Source organism: Solanum dulcamara, chromosome 4 (genome assembly GCF_947179165.1).
Source record: "Solanum dulcamara chromosome 4, daSolDulc1.2, whole genome shotgun sequence".
Taxonomy (NCBI): domain Eukaryota; kingdom Viridiplantae; phylum Streptophyta; class Magnoliopsida; order Solanales; family Solanaceae; genus Solanum; species Solanum dulcamara.
The window spans coordinates 17,908,112-17,931,431 of record NC_077240.1 but is presented as its reverse complement, the minus strand read 5'-3'; the positions used below and the strand labels follow the sequence as shown (position 1 = coordinate 17,931,431).

The following is a 23,320-nucleotide window of genomic DNA, read 5'->3' as shown; positions in this document are numbered from 1 at the left end:
ATTATATATTGCACTATTTTGTTTTGATGAAATAATATTTAGATATATTATATTCTTTTCCGTCGTCACACAATATCACACATTAAAAATCTAAGAATAATTTACAATATTATAAAGTTTTACTAAGATACTGAATAGAATTTTTACTTTAAAAAAAAGATAAGGTAAAAAATAAAAGAGAATTATTAAATAATTAGCAACGTCAAAATTAGAGGAGGGGGGGGGGGGTTACATAAAATGAGACTTTTTGAAAATTTATCTAGCAAAGTCATTGAACTTTGTCTATCAAAAATCACTCAACTTAGGCTTTTGTATCAATTAAAACACTCAACTAGGAATTTTTACGGACAAACTTAATTAGTGAAACAAATATTATGACATTTATAATAAATATATATAAACTCCCCCCACCCCCAACCCCAAATAAATAAATAAATAAATAAATAACAAATCAATGAAGCTTCTACATAACTTGAAAGAGTGACATGCATTACTCCACACATACTTGTAAGAAACATTGAGCTTCTAAGCTTCTAAAGTAGCACTTTTCAGGCAAAGTAAATATAAACCAAGAACACATTATGCCTCATTCCACATTTCCCATTATTGATCTCACCAAATTACAGAAGTACTCAAATTCTTGGGTACCAATGTGCAATGACGTTCGGCATGCACTTGAACAACATGGTTATTTTATAGCACTCTATGACGATAATAATAGGATTTCGAAGGAAATATTTGATGTAATGGAAGAGTTATTTGATCTCCCCATTGAAACAAAGAAAAATAACACTTCTGACTTTTATTTCTATCAATGGGTTGGTCAAAGGGAGCAAGCTCCTCTTCATGAAAGTTTTGGGATCGCACATCCAAATCATGTTGAAGAACTACAAAGCTTCACTACACTCATGTGGCCACAAGGCAACCACAAATTTCAGTGAGTTCCTTCTTATTTTATTCGGCATAGTATTGACCTGACACCAAATTTATCAAGAAAAAACAAAAGTAGTTTTTCGATGTATAGAAAAATATGAATAAGATCAAGCCGTACATTTTTTTGAGATATATAGACAATTCCATCTACTAACATCCAGAAAGTCTTCGGGAGAAAAATAATGTCTGAACTAGCTTAAACAAAGAGATCAATATTTCATACTTAGCATAGTCAAATCTTGTTTGGATTCATCAAACACCAGGAAAAAAAAAAGACCACTGCTTATCTTTTAAGAAAACAGTTTTTATACGAAACATTTCTGTTCATACCAAACACACCTTATTATTTACCTCGAGCCAATGAATACATGATATTTTCTTTACACGCCATATATATATATATATATATATATTCCTTAATCAGGATTAAGCGATATTGCTAATAAGATTTAATTGTTTAATTTAGTGCAAACAACGAATACAGATAAATATCATGATGCTAGCATATTTGGTCATGTATTTGTTAGACACTTGCAAATCACTTAGTTTCTAGAACCCATAGTAACTTATATGCGCAAGAGAGTAAGAAGATTAAGGGTCAACTAAAGTAAAATGACTCATATAGCCAATCCGAGCTAGTTTGATACTGAAACAGTATTTATAAAGTATTTTAATAACCTTCAAAATATATAGGTCCTGCAAAAAATAAAAAATAAAACAAAAACTACCCCCAACTCTTACCGTATTTTTTTGTTTGGTTGTTGCGTTATTAGTGAAACAGTGACATCGTACGTCAAGGTAGCAGCAGAAGTAGAACAGTTGGTGGATAAAATGGTCTTTGAAAGCTACGGAGTAGCAGAAAGGCACTATGAATCTCATGTAGCAGCCACTACATACCTCCTCCGCCCTATTAAATACACAGCGCCACCGCCAGGGGCGGAGGACGGTATTGACAATGTCGGTTGCAATGAACACACAGATAAAAGTTTCTCCACACTTCTCTTTCAGAATCAGATAAATGCTTTGCAAGTTGAAACCAAAAGTGGGGAGTGGATTGATGTCCATATCCCTCCCTCTGCCTTCGTCTTCATGGCTGGTGATGCTTATGAGGTGAGGTGGTTATTTTATTCGTTTAATCATCAATCTTAATTATTTCATCGAGTTCCTAGCTATTATTTTCCGACATGGACCAAATAACTCAAGTGTTCTTGTATGTTTGTTTAATTTTGATTTGGGAAGTAGGCATGGAGCAATGGAAGAATATATGCAGCAAGGCACCAAGTGTTGTTGAAAGAGGATAAGCAAAGGTATACATTGGCGTTATTCACATTCAACAAAGGAATAACAGAAATACCTGAGGAATTGGTGGATGAAACACATCCTTTACAATACAAGCCTTTTGATAATTTTGGATTAGCTTGGTACTACCTCTCTGGTGCTAACTCCATGTCTCACAGCACTGCTAAAGCTTACTGTGGCATTAATGCTGGATAGATAGCTTCAATTTCATGTTTTTATAACGAAGTTTTCATAGTCTGGAAATAGAATTAATAAGGAAATACTCAAAAGACGAACTATGTAACAAGTGTGTGGGACTTCAATTATATATGAATCCATCCGGTCAACTTCTCGACTTAATTCATTCAAAGTTCAAACCACTAAGCATTTAAATCTTTTTGAAGTAACTAGTTCCCTAAAGATTAAAACTAAATGTTCTCTAGATCTCATAACTCGGTCCCTGGCAGGTGACAAAGGAGAAGAAAATAGTAATTCACACCAGGTGTTTTGCACCAAACCAAATTAATTTAGCATAGTTAATAGATAAGTTACAAATATTGACAAGGTAACCTAGTACGGCTGAGTTTTACAAACTTCTTCTAAATACCAAACCATTGATTAGCTTGTATAAGGAGGTTTCTACACCAAATTGTCATTGCTTACTTCACATCTTGATCAAAGGTCAACTCCATGCTGCATGAGGTCAATCTGCACTAACAGAACTGTTCCCTGATGTTGTCCATCTCTTAGCTCTGAGATGCCCGTCGGAAATAATACCTGCACACATGAAATATGATGAATTATGCTTATGGAATCTGACGATGAATTTTGTTCTTGGTTAAGAGTTACGTTAATAATTCACACTAGAGCCAACTCAGAAAGAGGATTTTGTTTGCTCTTTCCCCTTCAGAGAAGAGGCAAACTACAAAGCCCTATTATGGGCATGCTAAAGACAAACATTCAGAAGTATCAATAGTACAAAATCTACTACCACAAACCAACTTTTGTGAAGCATGCATGCACACATACAAACAGTATTAGATTTGCGGCACACACAACAAAGGAACTTACACAAAAATATTTATGCCATGTAGAGCAGCGTACTTCCGCAGCAGACGTTCAATTGTATACCATTCTGACCTGTCAGAACCATCCTGATAACCAATTCTTGGCATGTGGATTGATGCTTGAAATACCAAAAAGCATAAAATAAATGGGATTAGGACATTGCAGTGGCAGAAAAAAATAAAGTCACCATCAATGAGAATATTTGAGCAATGCCTCCACATGTAAACATGATAATAGCTGGGCATGCACCGTGTTATAGCCAGGGAAACTTTTGAACAGATGCTTTTAGCAGCACAATAAACTGGTAATACCAAACAATTACAGAAATTTCTTGTATTTATTTTTACTAACTAATAGCTGGTACAGGTTCAGACCTACCTGCCACATCAGCACATGCGCCCCCCACATCACCAGAAATTCCGGACTAGGAATAACATAGCTCATCATGTCTGGATGAACAGATCAGATCAGCTTTTTCAAACTATATAAGCATTACTACAATAAGCTCATGAGTGTTGTCCGAGAATAACCATTGATGCTCTAATAACAGTGCTCTACTCCCTTCTATCTAAACAAAAAGTACTTGTTTTTACTTTACAGGTTTATAAGAGAAGCTAGATATGCAAGTTGCTTGAGATGTTGAACAAGGTTTCGATTTAAAGTGAAATATTATATGAACTTCAACTTAAAGATTGAATCCCTAAGGTGTATTTCAAAAGAAATTCTTCAAATTCCAGTCACAAAGTTCCAACATCCGCAAACAACTTTTGCCAAGTAAAGTTCATGTCCAAACAACTTCAACTTCCACATATATTCTTCCAGCTTCAATCTAAAATACTCTTCTTTCTACTTCAACTAAAATATTGTCCAAACGCATATTGGTCTCTTGTTATTCTAACACTTACTCCCCATCCATAGGGATGGGAATGGGGCGGTACAGGGCGGGGCGGGTTTTGTCTTAACCCGCAAAATTAAAATACGCTCTGCCCTGCCCTGCCCTGCCCCGCATAACTTTTTAACCCACGTAAACCCGCCCCACACCTGCATACACCCCCGCCCCGCCTCGCTCTTTTTAAAAAAATAATTTTAAAACCATTCAATGGTACTGTTGGCTAAATGCACTTGTTTTTTTCAATCATTTTCTGTGAACTGATTAAAAGGGCTTTTTTCTGTTAAAAAGAGAGAATCGATTTTGCCAAGGTCTTATGAGATATGAGGAAATAATTTTTTTTCTTCATTACATGGTGTTGTTCTTTATATTTGTGATACTATTTTTGTTAAGCAAAAAAAAAAGGGCAGCCCGGTGCACTTAAGCTCCCGCTATGCGCAGGGTCCGGGGAAGGGCCCGACCACAAGGGTCTGTTGTACGCAGCCTTACCTTGCATTTCTGCCAGAGGCTGTTTCCAAGGCTTGAACCCGTGACCTCCTGGTCACATGGCAGCAACTTTACCAGTTACTCCAAGGCTCCCCTTCGTTTTTGTTAAGCAAGCAAAATACAAATAATGAAAAATCTCAAAATTATTTCAAAAATTAATTTTTCTATATTACCCTTGCAAGATTCTTAATTATGTTTTGTAGTGTTTACTTAAAGTTCATCGCAATTTGTCAAAAAAAAAAAATCACAGCAAAAATATTGGACATGAACCTGTCGCTAATAAGTCAACCAATCTAATTATCAATCAATCCTCCCTCCCCCCCCCCCCAGCCACTAACAGATGGTTTATACTCAGCAAAAGTGCAAAATCTACCACTGAACTCAAATTACACAACCTCAAAATTTGCCCTAAACAGCACCCACACTCGACCCACACAAAATTTGTATTTTTCAATTTTGATCCACCCCGCAACTGCATGCATCCCAACCCACCCTGCCCCACACATGCCAAAACCCACCCCCACCCCACACCCGCACCACCCCATTGCCACCCCTACCCACCCACACTTAAAATGCTAGTGATGTTTAGCTTTTCTAGAGTCATCTAGGTCAATTTCCCACAGCGGAGTTGGACATGAACAACCACTAACAGTTATTCTGAATATAGAAATCTATTTCTTCGTCAAAATGAATGACAAAAAGTCTCTTAAGAGGAACCCATCCGAATTGAATCAAACAACTCAGAAAATTTGAAAATTGACCAAACAAATTGAAAGGAATTGGTCTTTACCAATAATATTTTAGAAAAGATCGCCTGAATCATCAACTATAAGAGTGAAAATTGCATGAAATTTTGTATTTCAGTTAAAATTCTTACAAATGTGTAATATTGCTATAATTTACTATAACTAAAGTAATTTTGCAACGAACTGTAAATATTACTTCGGTGGAGGTTTTCGGTACAGCCATTATCAAAATATACTCTTTCTACATATATGTACAATACAAGTTAGTAGCCGAATAGTGCCACTAATCATTACTCAATTTTTACTAGTATGCTTGAAACGTATACTTACTAGAAAATTTCCTGATAATTCTGAGAGTATTAACTTTTAGCATCATTACATACATATTCCTTGTTAAACGGTTCCAATGAGAAGGGAATGAAATTACCTTTGTTGGGTTCTTAATTTTCATTTGTTCTCTTTTATGAACACATGTTTCATTTGTTCCGTAAAATCAGGTCTTGAGCATAACTCACACGCCAAAAGCTAACTCAAAGAAAGGAAGATTGCCCAAGCCTTATAAGGAGACCACCCATCTCATTGACCACTAATGTGGGACTTTTCATTCTTCAACACCCCACCTCACAACCAGGGCTAGACCATTTTGGGGGCATACATTGGGTGAGATTGGTCATGCTCTGACACCACTTGTTGGGCTCAAGTTACGTCCTCCACCATGATCTTGAGTAAACTTAATGGAATCATGCACCACGTGAAACGGATATCATTGTTGCTCTAAGTCGAGACTCGGGTTAAACTATGTCGCAACCTTATGGAATTAGGGGTAACGTATCCCGAGATCAACGCATGGGGAGGGTGGAGAAGCAATGTGAACCACCAAATTCAAGAGGAAAAAAGAAATACTTTTATTTTTATTTATTTTTGAGGCACCGATCCCATAGTCCCCCCCCCCCCCATTCAACATGTTATATTTTACTCCTAAAGCCCTAAATAGCTCAAACTTCCATGTAAAAATTGAAAAATAGGGCCCCTCAAGGCTTTAGTCTAGCAATAAGAGCGCAGCGCGTGATGTTTGGGCTAAGCGCACATCATGAGTTTAAACCATGTCGTAGACAAAAGTAAGGTATTTAAGTGGAGAAGAGTAGAGGGACGGGTCTATTCTCCAATAAGTTTTGAACCGTGCACCAACTGGCTCTCAAATATTTCTTCATTATCAATGTGAGAAATATAGGGGGGGAATTATTGAATTGTGTATCTACACTATTACACAGAGACCCTATTTATAGACACTACAATACAATCCTTTACCAAGTAGGATACTATTTACTATTTTTATTTCTATTTTTGTTCCTACTCTAAGTAGGATTGTGTATACCTATTCCTATTCTAACACTCTCCCTCAAGCTAGTGCATACAAGTCATATGTCCCTAGCTTGTTACAAATGTAATTAATACGAGACCGATAAGGGGCTTGGTGAGATATCTACAAGTTGATTACTCGACTTCACAAAATTGACAATCAATCTCAATTTGCTTAGTCTTCTCATGAAATATTGTATTTGATGCATAATGTCAGTTAGTCTCAATGTGCTTGGTTTTCTCATGAAATACTGAATTTGGAGCATAATATCGATAAAACACTAAGTGATAAATTCTTGAATTGCAGTGTTGAACTTTCCAAACCAAGTTTGAGAAAACTGTTTTAGATCATACAGTGACTTACACAATCGACATACAAGGCTACCAGACTCCCCCCTGAGCAACAAAATCAAGTGGTTGCTCCATATAGACTTCTTCCTAGAGATCACCGTAGAGAAAAACAATTTTAATGTCCAACGGATTAAAAGGTCATTGAAGAACGACAATTATAGATAGAAAAAGGTGGACAAATGTTATTTTAGCCATGGGTGAGAAAATATCATTGTAATCCAACCCAAATATCTGAGTATACCTTCTTCTTCTTCTATTTTTTGGCAAAAGCAAATCTGAAACAGAAAGAAAACACTACAGGAAAACTCAGACCTCTCAGAAACAATGCAATGGTCGCTGGAAAGTGCTCAAAATCTGGTATAAAATATATGAAACGTCTCAAAATCATGAAATGAATAGATCTTAAACAAAAAAGTCATCGTAAAAAATTGGCCGGAACATGCTCATGCGCTGGATTATTAGATTTGATGGTTGAAAGTGGTCACAATCTGAGAAATAAAACTATATGGGTAAGACCGGAATGATAGCACAACCCTACACAAACAAGAAAGTAGTCACCAGAAAGATGGCACGATACTACGCAAATCGGATATGAAAAAGTAGTCACCGGAAAGATGGCACGGTGGTACACTTAGATATGAGAAAGTAGTCACCAGAAAGATCTCATGGTGCTACATAAATATGATATGAAAAAGTCGTCACCGGATGATGCACAATGCTACACAAATCAAATATGAGAAAGTAGTTCGAAAAAATGCACAATACTACGCAAATTAAATATGAAAAAGTAGTCACCGGAAAGATGCACGGTACTACGCAAACTAGATATGGGAAAATAGTCACCAGAACGATATACGGTGACCCCGACTTTTGCTAACATAATCATTGGCTAGACGGGCGGCATATATGGGTAATAGTCGTCTGCCAGCAGCAGAAGCTCTTTGATTCTCTACCAAGATCGTAGAGGCTCTGATACCATGTGAGAAATATAGGGGGAAAATATTATTGAATTGTGTATCTACGTTATTATACAGAGACCCTATTTATAGACAATACAATACAATCCTTTATCAAGTAGGATACTATCTACTATTTCTATTCCTATTAATATTCATATTTCTGTTCCTACTCTAAGTAGGATTGTGTATACCTACTTCTATTCTAACAATAAAAAAAACATGAATTGAAATTCGGAACTCAAATGCAGATCAAACAAAACCATAGATAACTCAAAACCACAAAGAAAACAGAAGAAACGTTTCTAGAAGCATGGAAATTGGAAATACCAGAGTTCTGAGCAGCTGAATACGATGCCTTTGACAGACATCTCTCCAAGTCGGGGATAGATATATTGCCGCGTGGGACTTTGCGCCTAGGGTTGTATGACTGCACAACAGCCAAAGCTACCCATTGAGGAGCATGAGATGAATCACTTCCCTTAGCTAGATCCTCTACATCACAATGACAGCATGGAGATATAGCAAGAGAATTAATTAAAGGTAAAGCATAAGACCAATAAAAGAAATTTGTCAGGATTAAGTGGAGCGGGGAGAGGAGAGTACAGAAAAAAAGGAGGAATATACAGAACGAGTATATGTTAAGCAATATTTTTTTCTCATTTTAAAAATTTGGTAGTAACTCATATTAGGTGTAGTGCATGTCATGGAAGCCACCAATCTGGCAGCCCATGTGGAACCCCTATCATTTCTTTTCGTTCTCTGCCAATAAGGATATCTATTTTTTCCCTAGTAAAGACGAGTTCTTCTGTGAGAAGTATCTTTACCAAAAACTTCCAATTAAACTGGTGTGAACCCTCCAAGCTTTTCTATCAATGTAGTCATATCTACTACCATAACATTTTATATTCTTTCAGAGGCTCCTAATTGACAAGTCGAGATAAACAAACATTCCATGATTTCAAATTGATTAGCATGACTGACTCATCTACATATGCAGCAGGAGGTATTAACTAGCTGAGCTGCAAACTATGTGTGCAAAATAATACTAAACTCCACCACAGAAAGGAAGCATTTTTCTAAAGAGAACTAATCTAGAGGCAACTAAAGTGGAAGATATGCATGTGCACATGCACCTCTTCTCTCATAAGTATCAAGTATACCTGAATAGCACAATTCACTGAGTTCCTTAATTAGCATAGTAAATTAACAAGCATAGGGCTATTTACTTTTTATTTTTTATTTTTTGAGGATACAAGCATAGGGCTATTTAAAACCCTGAATAACAGTGCTAGTGATGTCACAGAAAACAAACAGATGACCTTGACTAGTTAAAGCACCAAATTTACCTGTGATCTCTATAAGATGAAGATCGCCTAGATGAAGATCACCAAATTCAGAAGCTCGCTCATATGCTGTGGGTACACTAGTTGACAGTCTTGCCAATGCATCAAACATACCCCCATGACCCCAGCTTCCTGATGTATCAACACAGCTGCCAAAATTAATAAGTAGTCAGAACATGCAGTACACATGAAACTTTGCCAAGCTTGAGTGGTTTTAAGAAATTATCAAATGCAAGTATCCTCTGTTTATCTCCAAATTAATAATTTTAGTACTCACAAACATATCCAACCCATTAATGGAAAGCTTAAAACACGTGTGCAATTAAAACAGTAGTAAAAATACTTTCTATAGAAACTGTGATAAGCATCACAAGCTTGACCCAAAAAAGACAAGTGTTTCATATACACCTGAATATGATGGTCGGCTCTGATGGAGACACTTTAGAAGGACGGGTGCAGTCCCCGTAAACAAAGTGAATAGCCCCAGAATCAGAGGAGATATCAGTATCGGGAGCTGATACAGGATCTTTGACCGATAATGAGTGATATCCCAGAGTCTCCCATTTTGACAATTTCTCCTCCTCTGCCTTTTTCTTTGTAGCTTCAGCTTTTAAATGTTTTTCTTCAGGCAAGCCTCGCCTATTTCCCAGCTCGAAAATTGGATTATGATTGGTCTGTGATGCTTCCTTGAATTTCTCAACCCACTTGAGATATGAAGTTTCATCAAGAATGTGATCAAGATTAATAGACTCTGGACCCCTTTTCGTAACCACATTAAACTCACTTAAGAAGTTAACTGGCTTAACCTCAAACTTGTCATCTCTAGCCAAACGTTCTTCATTGCGAAACGCAATAATTGTTTCTGCCATTGCAGTCAATTCATTCCTATCAAATTTATCAGATTCTTCATTGGTTACCTCTTCAGGATCTAGCATATGCAAGCCAAGCATAATAGATCGCAAGTCACCAGCTTCATCTCCTGCCATCTCTTTCCCTTCCTGATCCAAGACATCATCTCCTACAATGTTGTGGCTAAGCTGTAACTTTCGTTGAGCTCTACGCATGATGACCTGAACATTCAGAACCTTGCTTTAGAGGAACTAAATATAACTTTAAAGTAGCTCTCAAACTTCTTCTCACCTCCTCCACTGATTGCTCTGTGACTAAATTTATAGATAACACGTGGTTTGTTTGACCAATTCGGTGAGCACGCTGCAAGGCCTGCTTGTCTACCTGGGGATTCCAATCTTGCTCATAAAATATGACCTACACCATCACAACTTGTAAGGAGATGAAAGAAATTGATGTCCAATCAAAATAAGACAGGTCCAGATTAACACCACTATGCGGTGTGCAAAAGAAACAGGAATGGTTATTTTGTGCCCTTGAAATTGAAATAAAGACAAGAACTAAAGTATATTATTCAATTCACTTTCAAGAACTGCACCATTAAGCATTGCCAGGTCCAGAAAAATTATGACTTCCTAACACATGCTCCACCTATCACCCAGTAGGTGTCAACTGGCATCACTGTGATGCATGTTGTCAACAAATATGAGCTATCAGCATTATTTCCTTGATTATAACTCATGATCTAAACGACTTGATGATAATGATTAGGAAAAGAGAAGCGCATCAATATCCATGAATGAAAATAATATTCTTCAACAAATTTGAGATCAAGCATTGAACCAGTTTAAGTTGAACTTGAACTGTCAGGTGTTCTACCTGTGCATTACAATTTTCGCGTATGACCCAAGTGTCCGTATCACCTTTTTCCATATATCAAGATGAGAAAAAGTTGATGAATGAGCACTCCTTGTACAATATATATCGGAAAAAATACTTGTACAATATAAGGATTAACCCAAGTATATAATCTTAAACCAATTCAACAATAAAAGTTGGGCTAGTAATTGTCACTCACTGTATCAGCAGCCACAAGATTCAATCCAACTCCACCAGCTCTTGTTGAAATCAAGAAAACAAATGCAGCACTTGTTTCAGCTTCAACCTTTGATCTATTATTGACTGACTGGTGACTAAAGCTCCTGATTGCAGCAAAGCGCTCTTCCGCACGAATTGAACCATCAAGACGCTCATAAGAATATTTTCTCAATTCCAGATAATCCTGCACAAGAGCAGAAGAACCATTAACTGCAGGTTGAACTGTTCAAACATTTCTAATAAAGTTTTTGTAGAACATACCAGATTACAAACACTTACCTGCAGTATATCAAGTGTTTGAGTCATCTGAGCGAAAAGAAGAACCCTATGTCCACAAGCATGAAGTTTTTGAAGAAGATGATCCAGTATTAGCAGTTTGCCGCTAGCCTGACCAGAACTTAATGGTTAGAAAAGCCTAGCCATGAACACAACATACTTCCTTGGGGTGAGACATCAACATATAAATACAAAAAGAGTGCAGGATAATCTTTTAATGCTAAAAATAACTAACGGCTACATACTCTTTCACTTAGTAACAGCCAGGTAGCTCACAATTACTTAAGGTGCATATCCAGTGTGAAATCTACAGCCATAAAATTAAGAACAATGGCAATCAGCAGAAAGCAGATACAGTACCTGAACAAGGTGTTCTCCCTCTTCATATGGTTCCGGTTCTATACCAGCAAAAAGGTAAGGATGACTACATGCTTTTCGTAGTTGAATTACCTAGAAGTGAGTCTGCAGATTAGTTTTAGGGAAGCCACAAGCTGAACTCCAACAAATAGATCTTAAAGTCCAAAGCATTTTTCTCACCCTTTAAGACTAAAATAGCTACTTAAGCATGATATTTATGACAAAATGAAAGTGGAGATGCGGAACCGCAGAAAGATACTTGGTGCAATCTCATTAAATGCAGATTCAACTTAGAAAGGATGTGAGTATATTTATTGTACAAGAATGCCAATAAAACCTATCTTAATATGCAAAAATATTTCCCAACAAGCTTCTGCTCTTACTTCCATCAGATAACAAAAACTCCAAACATCAGACTGTAAGAATGCCAACTCTAAAAATCCTATAAGAATGCTAACTCTTAAACATTGGACCGTAAGAATGCTAACTCTTAACCAGAGGTCTCGGGTTTGAGCCCTGGGTATGGCAAAAATCTTGTTGGGAGCGTTACCCCCGAATGGGCCCCGCAATGCGCGATCCGGATTTAGTCGGGGCTCCGGACACCGGGTGGGAAACCAAAAGAAAACACTTAAAATATTAGTATTTGAAAAGAAGCGCATAATCTTGAATCATTCAATTAAATGATTGGCCAAACCTAGCAATTAACTGAAAAGCACAAACAATTAGTGCTAAGGGTATTTTAAAATACCAATAAGAAAGTTACCTCATTGACTATAAGGTATAATCAGTCACTATATGTCATAGAGCCCGTTTGCTCTAGTTGATCTTATAAGTTTTAAGAGCTGAAAAGTGTTTTTAAGTGTTGAAACTGATGTTAGAAAATAAGCAGTTGCGTGTTTAAATAAAAGTGCTGAAACTAATAATAAGTAGCTGAAGTGATTGGTAAAATGGTGTTAATAAACTCTTTTTAAAATAAATGACTAGAATACCCTTAAAATTTATACAAAATATTATAAATTTGAAAGTGTCTTTTTTAAAAGAAAGGGAAAAACCACAAATATAGAATGAACATGAAGTTAGGGGTTTTGTTTTGGGAAAGATAATTTGAGAATAAAAAGATATATTAAGGATATAATAGTAAAATTCTTGGTCAAACAAAAAGTGTTTATAAGATAAAAAGTAATAAGTTAGGATTGACCAACTTATTATTTAACTTATAAGCACTTTAGATGTTTACCAAATGCATAAATAAGCTAAAATGTGTTTATAAGTCAATTTGTCCAGCTTATTAGTTCAGCCAAACACCCTTATAGTAACTTGTCCTGCCGTCATGAAGCAGAAACCTACAATCGGATTACAAATATTAGTAGTCAGTTCATAATTACATGACAATTTTCAGTCTAATTATTAACTTCTTTTTCAGACTGGTGTTTCTGCACTTTCAGATATAGTATCAACTAAGATTCATTTAACTAAAGGAGGATGTAAAACTACTCCTAAAAACTAAATATTTACACGAGTATAACCCAATTCATTTGCAAGTAATGTCATTAACTTTAAGTGTGACTAGTTATTAAAATGAAAAATCGCCACATGGAACTGTTCCATATGTATTACTTATGGTTTACTAACCGGGTATCCTCTTAGCCAGAACCAAGATTCATAGCGTAATTCTTACCTCAAGTAATCAACTCAGCTTCAATTATTTCACACCTGCTAATAATCCTGGCCAGAATTTGGCGTGTAGTCAACCTAAAAAAGAAGCTCCATAGCTTCTCTAACTACTCAGGATGTAGTAAACTAGAGACCACCACTTCAATGAAAAGTTTATCTGTCAAATGTCAATAGCTCATTAAAGAGTATCCATAACCTTCAGAAGCTCTCTATAGCCACTCATAATGCATAATAAGAAACCTTTAGTTGTACTTCCATATTGATACAAAAAAGTTCATTCGAAATTCACCACACCAGGTCCACATGGAAGAACAAGAACAAGTTAATATCATCAAACCCAAAATGAGAAACTCCTTGACCAAAAAAATAGGTATATACAATATTCTGCAATGACCGAGTATTGGGTGCTCCAGAAGCAAGTGCTAGCAGCTGAGTTAGCTCCTTCCTTAATATTGACATATATATCTTCTTTTGCAGGGACACGAATGGTGCCATCCTAGAACCAAAGTTACTAACACATTAGCAACACTACACAAAATCAAGTCCAAGGAAAACACATGACACACTATCGACAGCTATCTAAAGATGACATATCCTCTACCAACTCTAGTGAAACTTTTGCAATAACATCTCATTTGCCAAATGAGTGACCATGAGAAAGATGAACTTACACAGTAATCTCAGTAAGAGGTGGTAGCACAAGAGTCCCCAACTTGATAAGCTGAGATTTAGTTCGTCGGAGCATAAACGCCCCTATTACATATTTCAAAATTTTGAATTGTTCCTTAGCTTTGTCTGCCTCAGGACCTGCTCAGCGGAGCCATATTAGAGTAAACATAGGAGTGAGAGTCCATTGTTGTTTAGTAAATGTGATATTATAAAAACAAGTAAAATATGGCCATGTAATCCAGGAATAAAAGAGATACTCCTACATAATTTGATGCAATCTTGTGAAGTGGAATCAATCTTGTAAAGTGAATCCTGAAGTCACACTTCAGATCTAAGGAAACATTCAGTAGCATTTTCATATTGAAAAATTACTCTGAACTTTCACAATATCTTTCCTAGCCTTTAGACTTGATTCACAGTTGAAAAAATCCCATTTATAAAAATTGAAGGGACCAATGGCTGTCTCAATAACCCAACTTAAAGTAAATTGCAAAAGAGTTACAGGAGCAATGCTCCTTTTAACTGGACAAACAAATTCCAGAAGAGCAGTGGGCTTTTTCCGATGGGTGTGGAGAAAGAAGAAGAACAATAAAGAACTCTTTTTCTCAGAAATATAGAAATGACTGCTGCTTGCCACTAGCACTTTTCTATTCTTCCCAACCACTGCCACCCAATTCATAGCCTCCTCTTTCCCAGTAAGCATAACAAATTGTTAGAGATGTACAGAAAGAGAGAAGAGGCATTGGCATGTTGTAAGGGTCTGCATATTTTTCAATCAGATAATTCCAGAATGCACCATGTTCAATCAACAGTTAAACCACATTTATTTTGAGCAAGAAAGTGGTTGATATCCTTCACACATCCATTTTGCGAAGTGTAAGATATGGAGACTTGGACCTAATTCAACCCCAAAGCTAGCTCATGAGGGGAGGATTGCCCAAGTCCACATAAGCAGAGTGTTAGAATAGGAATAGATATATACAATTCTACTTAGAATATGAATAGAAATATGAATAGTAATAGGAATAGAAATAGTAAATAGTATCCTACTTGATAAAGGATTCTATTGTAGTGTCTATAAATAGGGTCTCTATGTAATAATGTAGATACATAATTTAATAATATTTTTCTCCTATATTTCTCACATGGTATTAGAGCCTCTACGATTTTGTTAGAGAATCAAAGAGCTTCCGCTGCAGGCGGACGGCTATTACTCATATATGCCGCCCGTCTAGTCAATGGTTATATTAACAAAAGTGGGGTCAATGATATATGTATGAATCTCATATTCGAGGGAAGAAAACTCAGCCATAAAGGTCACTGTGCGTCAATTTCCAGTGACTTTCTGGGGCTGTTTTGTGTCAATCACATATCCGTCAGTGTTTGTGCAGCACCGTGCCATCTTTCCTGTGACTACTTTTTCGCATTTAATTTGTGTAGCACCGTGCCATCTTTTCGATGACTACTTTGTCATATCTGATTTGTGTAGCACCGTGCCATCTTTTCGGTGACTACTTTTTCATATCCAATTTGTGTAGCACCGTTCCATCTTTACAGTGACTATTTTTTTATTTGTGTAGGATCGTGTCATCATTCCGACCATACTCATATAATTTCTTTTTTCCAGTAGGGTCGTTCCATCAATCCGACCCTACCCATATATTTTTATTTTTCAGTAGTGTCATGCCATCATTCCGACTCTAACCATATAATTTTATTTCACATATTGTGACCACTTTCAATCATCAAATCTAATACTCTGACGCATGGGTATGTTCTTACCAGTTTTTCTGTGACTTTCTTGCTTAATGTTGACTCGTTTATTGATTTCAAGATGATCCATATATTTTATACGAGATTTTGAGCTTTGAGCACTTTCTGGCGACAGTTGCATTGTGAAGAAGTCTACATGGAGCAACCACCTAGTTTTGTCGCTCAACGAGAGTCTGGCAGCCTTGTATGTCGATTGTGTAAGTCACTCTATGGTCTTAAACAGTCTTCTCAAGCTTGATTTGGGAAGTTCAACACTATAATTCAGGAATTTATCACTCTGTGTTTTATCGACATTATGCCTCAAATCCATTATTTCATGCGAAGACCAAGCACATTGAGATTAACTGGCATCATGCATTAAATTTAGTATTTCATGAGAAGACTGAGCACATTGAGATTGACTGTCAATTTTGTGGTTTGAGTTATCTATGGTTTTGTTTGATCTGCACTTGAGTTCCGAATTTCAATTTTGTTTTTTTTATTGTTAGAATAGGAATAGGTATACACAATCCTACTTAGAATAGAAATAGGAATAGAAAATAGTAATAGGAATAGAAATAGTAAATAGTATCCTACTTGATAAAGGATTGTATTGTAGTGTCTATAAATAGGGTCTCTGTGTAATAATGTAGATACACAATTCAATAATATTTTTCTCTTATATTTCTCACATAGACCATAAGTTCATTCCCAACTATTGTGGGACTCTAACCCACTCCAACACCCATTTCACGTCAATTAGGTGTGAACAATATAACACAGAGCCCAAACGGGGAAGGACCTGACTTTGATACCAAGTAAGATAACTTGGGCTTAATTCAACCCCAAACCCTAACTCATGAGAGGGGGGTGTCAAGTCCATATAAGCAAACCATCCGTCCATTCCACAACCAATGTGGAATTCCAACTCACTCTAACATAGAGTAGTACAGGTAGGCTGCTAAAATCATGGTCACTATCAGCAAGTAAATTCAGTCACTAGAGCGCAACATATATCAGAACAAAGATCAGAGATCATTGACAGACCAAAGAAAATTGGTTGTAGATTGTTCTCCAAATCTATAAAATATCATGACATAACAAGACTACAAAAACCACTAAAATTCTCAAAATGCATATGAAAAGAAGACAAGCCATAGCAAAGTTGTCCAAACTAGGCTAGAAAATCATCAAGTTGCCTAAGAACTTCACAAATAAAACACTGTCCAAAATTCTGTGGTTATCTTTAAAGAAAACTGGCTAGCTAATGACTCATGGCAGGTGTAAGTATTACATGATGGATCTCCAGCTTCCTTGAATGCAGAGAGGAACTGCTCCAGTGTTCCAAAAACTGAAGGCATACAGAAGTGCAAAAGAGCCCAAAGCTCAGAAAGGTTGTTTTGTATGGGTGTGCCAGTCATCAACAACTTCCTTGGCATAAGAAAACGCTCTTTGAGCACATTATACAGGACCTGTAGAGATTTCAAACACTCATTAAAACAAAGATTTTTGCATTATATGATCCCAAGAAGAATTTCCAGTAATCTTTGAAAGTCAACGGCCCACTCCCCACCCCCTAAACAAAAGTTCATTGAAATGTAAAAATAGCTCCAGAACTATAAGAAAGACATTGTCCCATTTTTCAACCTTTTTGTGTCTGTTGAGCAGTTGGAGCGTGAAGGGCACTTGAGGGCAATTGTATAGCTTTTTCTTTTTTTTTTTAATATGAAAAATGAATTGCCACTCAAACTTTCACCAAAATATTTAAAGTCCCCGCTCCTCCATAAAAACTTCGGAAATTCTCAGACTTACCCTTTCAGTATATCTTCATTAATGACAAAATCATACATACATACATACAACTACCGATCAAGATTGCATTTTCACATGATATTCAAATCTACAAAAGGAAATAGATAATCAAAACAAAAATATAGAAATGCCCATGCAATTTCAATGAAAGCTGGAGGAATAACTTTATTTAGCAAAAGTAGTGATGATATTGAAGACATATCATCAGATTACCTCTCAAGAGGAAAACAACTCCAGTCAAGAACTTAGAAGTTCAGAAAAAGACTGATAATATTTTTGTCTCGTAAAGGGGTAGAATATAATATGTAAGCCAAATCCGGTATAATGATTCACCCCTAAAACAGATAATCCCTACCCATACATTTTCTGTTATAATAATCATACTTATCCAGACATGCAGTAAGGTTGCAGGACACTTATCACACAGATATTAGAATGATAGGTAAACCCATGTTCTATTACGCACTTAATTAACGCAAATTTAAAGGTAATCTGCGGGATTAACTTCTGCATAAGTTGTCAATATTGTAGCTTATACCACTTTCGAACATTGTACATACAACAGCAGATACGCATCAATGCCATACTGGTTGGGGTTAGCGATATGAATCTTCAATAACCATTCAGCTCGGTTAGAACATGTTTATGCCAATAGTCAGAAAAAGCACAGACACCTGTTCTTATTGTTGTTGTTTTTTGAGGTGCAGGTCTTTTGGCTACTAATGAGTACAGACATAAAGGAACTTGCTCTCTATTTCTGGGCTTGGTGAAGGATGAAGCTTGTTAAGTATCACACATTGGTGAGGAAATGAGTTGTTATCTTCTTATATGATCTTGGGCAATCCTCACTGCTTGCACTAGCTTTTGGGGTTGAATTAAGGCCCAAGATTCATTTCATCATCAGGAATGGGAACATATCATATATGGTTACAGGAGATTCATGAATTAGGTGAATAGAATGGGATTTCAAGGTAAAATAGCCTATATAAGAGAAGAGTTCCTCACTTGACTTCAAGCTGGGGAAGGCTAGTTCAAGAACTAGAAAGATCTTTAAATATATGAATCATACATTAAACCCCAAGATCAGTTGTGATATCTCAAGTTTTGTGAAACTAAATACAGAAGAATTTCAGCCATACACTAGAAGGATTCTTGAGCCTTTGTGCTTCGTCAATTATTGCATAATGCCATGGAACTTGGGATAGAAAATCTTCATCAAGTAATACTATGTCGTAAGTAGTCAAAAGCACATCAAAAGGAAGTGATTTCGCCTGTAAGAAATGAGGAAATTCAAGGTAAGATAAATAACAAAAACATTGACAGTTCTTGAAGAGAAAATAATGTGTAAAGCCCAGTGATGCCTTTAGATGTCCAAATAGAGCTTATATAAATGTATACAAAGAACCTACTTAAAATTAAATTTGATTGTCTGTAGAGACACACTTTAACAACTTAAAGTGTGTATACAACCCAATACTTACATCAGACGCCTCCCTGTTCATATGCTCATATATCTTCCTACGTAAGTTGTGCCGATGCTCCTTTTCTCCAGTATAGGATAGTACTCTCAATTTTGGGGAAAATTTGGCCATTTCAGACATCCAACCATCTGTCACGCTAAGAGGACAGAGTACCACTGCAACATTTTGCAAGAGCTAAGCATATATTGTTAACCTAAGATGTATTTTGGCGTATTTCGGCTACTATTTCTTATTAGATCAAAATTACAGTTCTTCCCACTCACAGAATAGTCCAGGAGTCTTTAGATAGACTTTCAGATAGCTCAGCAATGATATAGCTTGCAAAGTCTTCCCCAATCCCATCTGCCAATAAACCATTAATACCAAAGAGAAAATCAAGACACTATGCATTGACTACAAATTCGGTACTTAAAAATCATTGTTTCTTGTATTACCAGTTAGAGATACTGCATTGCCCAACCTAGATAAGCTTGAGGAAGGAGAGTCAAGTAAATAAAACATTTCTGTCTAGCAAAGACCACTTACACTTAGTTTTCACCTATGTTTCATTTAGTCAAGGCTCCAAAACTTCCAATCAACACGAAGTTCTCTTAACATAGATAAGCTTGAGGAAGGAGAATCAAGTAAGCAAAACATTTCTGCCTAGCAAAGACCACTTGGTTTTCACCTATGTTTCATTAAGTCCAGGCTCCAAATCTTCCAATCAACAAGAAGTTCTCTTACAGATTTAAATCTTTGCCTAACAAGCACCCATGGACACAGCCAGAATTAAAAGTATCCAAAAGGAAGATTGTACCAAGAGAACAGAATTCAAAGTATCCAAAAGGAAGATGGTACCAAGAGAAAATATAGGAAAACTCCTTGTCAAAAAAAAAATCCTTGTCAAAAATAAAGGAAAACTTATTTGGTGATAGATCAAGGCATAAATTGCAATCCAGTTTAATTTACTAAAACATATTTAATCACTTGATGAAGAAATTCTGATCTGATACATAAAAGTACAAGAAATAGAAAACTTATAGCAAGTTCTAAAAAGGAACTTGTTAAATGTTGTGCGCAATTGTGTATATTTTTAGACTTTTTCATAATGTTTTTTCATCCAGGTTTTCTAGATTTTCACATGATCTTTGGTCAAGTCTGTCAAGCTGCTCATGGATCCTTCATTTGCCTAGACAGCCCCACATGGAATGATTGCTAAGCAGAGTGGATAATTCATGTGGAGCCTGTATAAAATAGGTGTTAAATGCCTTGCAGAAACAATCAGCTTTGGATTTTTTCTATCTAGATATGTTCTAGAATATTAATTTTCAAGAAATAACAAAATTACATTGCAAGTCTTATCCTAGCTAAACCGTAAAACTAGCACACTGACATATCCCCACAGGCAATTTTAATGATTAAGGAAAAGGAAAAAATATTGGGGAACAAAAATACCAGATAAGGTCTCTATTTCACAGGGGAAATAACATAGTTCCACCCAACATTACGCTTTCACGTAAATATTTTTGTGAAGCATAATATTGAGAAGAAAGGCTGAAGAATATTAAAATTATTCCGACAACTTTTTTTTTCTCTTTGCCTTTAATCCATTGTTACTACTAAGCGCTTTCAGATAATTTCAGGTTTCAACTGCAGAAGTTCAAAATTGAAGTCCCTATAAATTTCTTTTCAAGTCTGCCTATCACTGCTTCGATATTTCAACAGCCATATCTCACAAAAACAACAAACTATTCCACTGTAGCTACATTCACATCAAAGAGAAACATAACAAAAAATTCAAGCATCTAACATGAAAAGTTTGCACATGTTCACACCTCAATAGTGTCTTTGAGTTTTGAATCCTCATCATAAGAAGATAAATAAATTTTAAAAAAAACAATTAAATGCTGGCCAATGTTGGCAGTGATACCTCATCCCCTGTAAGAAAAATAAAATGACATCATCATTATTTATGAGAGATTAGGATAATCAATCATAGAGATAAATATTCCCGGTGTCACAAAAACACGGCAAATTCGACTCATTTGTTCTCCAGTGTATCTCAAGACATTTTCATTATTTTTTTAATGAAATAATGGCAATAATCTATAAAGTTTATTCAAAAGAGTAGCATTATATAAACAGAGCAATCCAAATTGAGACTTGAAAGAAGTAATAAACATCATCTTCCAGTTAAATTATGGCCTCCTATTGCGAAATAAACGCAAAACAAAAAATTAATACAATTTCATCCACTTAATTTTTTTGTAACTTACAATTTCGTTCATTTTCTTCGTAGTTGTAGACATCACATTCGGTTAAAATTAAATTACGGTTTCCTTGCTGAAGGAACATCAAGAAATTAACACAATTCCATTCGCTTTATTTGTAAAAATAAGTTTCTGGAACGAGATAGTACCGAGAATGACGTTGACGCCGAGAAGGTATCTCCCGACGAGCCATGAGACTCCTTCAACTTGGTGAGGTTTAAGAGTCGCTTTGACTCCTAAGTCAACGGAGTTGACCGGCGAATCATCGGCAGCTGAATCGCCGGCGTACACAAACTTCGCCGCGGAGATTAATCTCTTCTCGTAATTCATCGGCAAAAAGAATCGCTAAAGCAATTGGAAACGAGAAAGGGATGGTGCTGAAAAGTGGAAACTACCGTTTGATTTTATTTTATTTTTTTCTTAGAGCCAAAATAGTTATTCGAACCCCGGGGGACGTGCGCGGGGAGCGTTATTTTACCAGAATGCCCTCAAACAGAGATGTTACCCCCAATGGAGCCATTTGCAAGAGAAATTTGGTAAATAGTTTTTTTATTTATTTATTTATAAAGATTGTGTTTGAAAATTTGTTTGCAAAAATTGTGCTCCAACAAAATTTCACTAAAGAAACTGTATAGAATTTATTTTTTTAAAATGTTCTTCAAGTTCTTGAAACAAATTTTGTCCTGAAATCCTTATTTTATAGTACTGTTTCAAAGAGTACTTGAACTTACAAGAGTTTCTTGCACAAAATGTTAGTAGCATTTTTAGAAATTTAAGGAAAAGGTTAAATATTTTGTACAAATTTTTTGCCAAAATCTTCTTGAAAAGATCATGTTATAATTCATAATTTTAGTAGTTAAGTATACGTAAATAATTTTGTTGCAGTTCATAAATTATGAAAGTTTTGTATAAGATGAACATTTAAACTTTTTTTTTAGTGCAAGTGTATTAGTCTAAAAATTCAATGTTATAAAATAAACTAACTTAACAAATTAAAGAAAAGAGAATAAGAGAAAGAAAGAGGAGCAGAAGATGAAACGTATTTGTTTATCTGTATATATTTTTCATTGCCAGAAACTGGCAATTTATAGCCAGAGTAAAAGGACAACGTATGGGGGACAAAGGGAAGTGGAAAGAAAAGTGGGAAGAAAAGTCAAATTCAATTTGTATTTGTGGATTCCACTTTATAAAGTGGAACATCCACTTGCTATTTTCTAACACTCCCCCTTGGATGTCCACGTGTAATGTGACTCATTAAAAACTTTACAAGAAACAATATACATAGTAGTTATTTTGAACCCCCATAGATGTTGTGCCTCGTTAAAACCTTATTAGGAAAAACCCAGTGGAAAAAGCCTAATGAAGGAAAAAGAGTACACACATCTGATAATACGCCTTGAGTACTGCCTCATTAAAAACCTTGCTAGGAAAACCCAGTGGTACAAAATCTAGACTAAAGAAAAAAAGAGTGCAGTGCGTATTATACTCTCCCTGATGAAAACATTATCTAATATCTCGAAGATGACGCATTCCAATCTTGTATCTCAATTTCTCAAAGGTTGAAGTTGGCAATGCTTGGTGAACATGTCTTCTAAATTATCACTTGAATGAACTTGTTGAATATCTATTTCACCTTTCTGTTGAAGATCATGAGTAAAAAAGAATTTTGGTGAAATATATTTTGTTCTGTC

General features: G+C 35.9%; 2 protein-coding genes across 3 annotated transcripts; one reads left to right on the top strand and one right to left on the bottom strand.

The window, feature by feature from the left end:
• Positions 1 to 416: 416 nt before the first annotated feature.
• LOC129886731 (2-oxoglutarate-dependent dioxygenase AOP2-like) lies at positions 417 to 2,988 on the top strand. Its single transcript, XM_055961547.1, has 3 exons — positions 417 to 937; positions 1,707 to 2,043; positions 2,176 to 2,988. Exons 1-3 carry the CDS (start codon positions 582 to 584, stop codon positions 2,425 to 2,427), a joined length of 945 nt encoding a protein of 314 aa, XP_055817522.1. The 5' UTR covers positions 417 to 581; the 3' UTR covers positions 2,428 to 2,988.
• On the bottom strand, positions 2,509 to 22,041 carry LOC129886730 (probable helicase CHR10). 2 transcript variants are annotated; one of them, XM_055961546.1, is made up of 17 exons: positions 21,779 to 22,041; positions 21,290 to 21,297; positions 19,644 to 19,722; positions 19,381 to 19,535; positions 19,039 to 19,170; positions 17,382 to 17,559; positions 14,338 to 14,473; positions 14,045 to 14,162; positions 11,996 to 12,085; positions 11,639 to 11,746; positions 11,340 to 11,543; positions 10,553 to 10,678; positions 9,821 to 10,482; positions 9,416 to 9,561; positions 8,397 to 8,561; positions 3,283 to 3,397; positions 2,509 to 2,988 (listed from the first exon to the last, which is right to left on the bottom strand). In XM_055961546.1, exons 1-17 carry the CDS (start codon positions 21,957 to 21,959, stop codon positions 2,958 to 2,960), a joined length of 2,634 nt encoding a protein of 877 aa, XP_055817521.1. In that variant the 5' UTR covers positions 21,960 to 22,041; the 3' UTR covers positions 2,509 to 2,957. The 2 variants fall into 2 exon arrangements, with proteins under 2 accessions (XP_055817521.1, XP_055817519.1); XM_055961544.1 differs by lacking the exon at positions 21,290 to 21,297 and having other exon boundaries at positions 21,779 to 22,039.
• Positions 22,042 to 23,320: the final 1,279 nt, after the last annotated feature.

Excerpts from the sequence above, each read along its gene's own strand:
- LOC129886731 (XM_055961547.1), top strand. The coding sequence starts at position 582 with ATGCCTCATTCCACATTTCCCATTATTGATCTCACCAAATTACAGAAG. Across the intron at positions 938-1,706 it reads CAAGGCAACCACAAATTTCA|TGAAACAGTGACATCGTACG; the intron begins GTGAGTTCCTTC and ends TTGCGTTATTAG. Across the intron at positions 2,044-2,175 it reads TGGCTGGTGATGCTTATGAG|GCATGGAGCAATGGAAGAAT; the intron begins GTGAGGTGGTTA and ends TTTGGGAAGTAG.
- LOC129886730 (XM_055961546.1), bottom strand. The coding sequence starts at position 21,959 with ATGAATTACGAGAAGAGATTAATCTCCGCGGCGAAGTTTGTGTACGCC. Across the intron at positions 17,560-19,038 it reads GGCTCAAGAATCCTTCTAGT|GTCCTGTATAATGTGCTCAA; the intron begins GTATGGCTGAAA and ends AAATCTCTACAG. Across the intron at positions 10,483-10,552 it reads CAGAGCAATCAGTGGAGGAG|GTCATCATGCGTAGAGCTCA; the intron begins GTGAGAAGAAGT and ends CTGAATGTTCAG.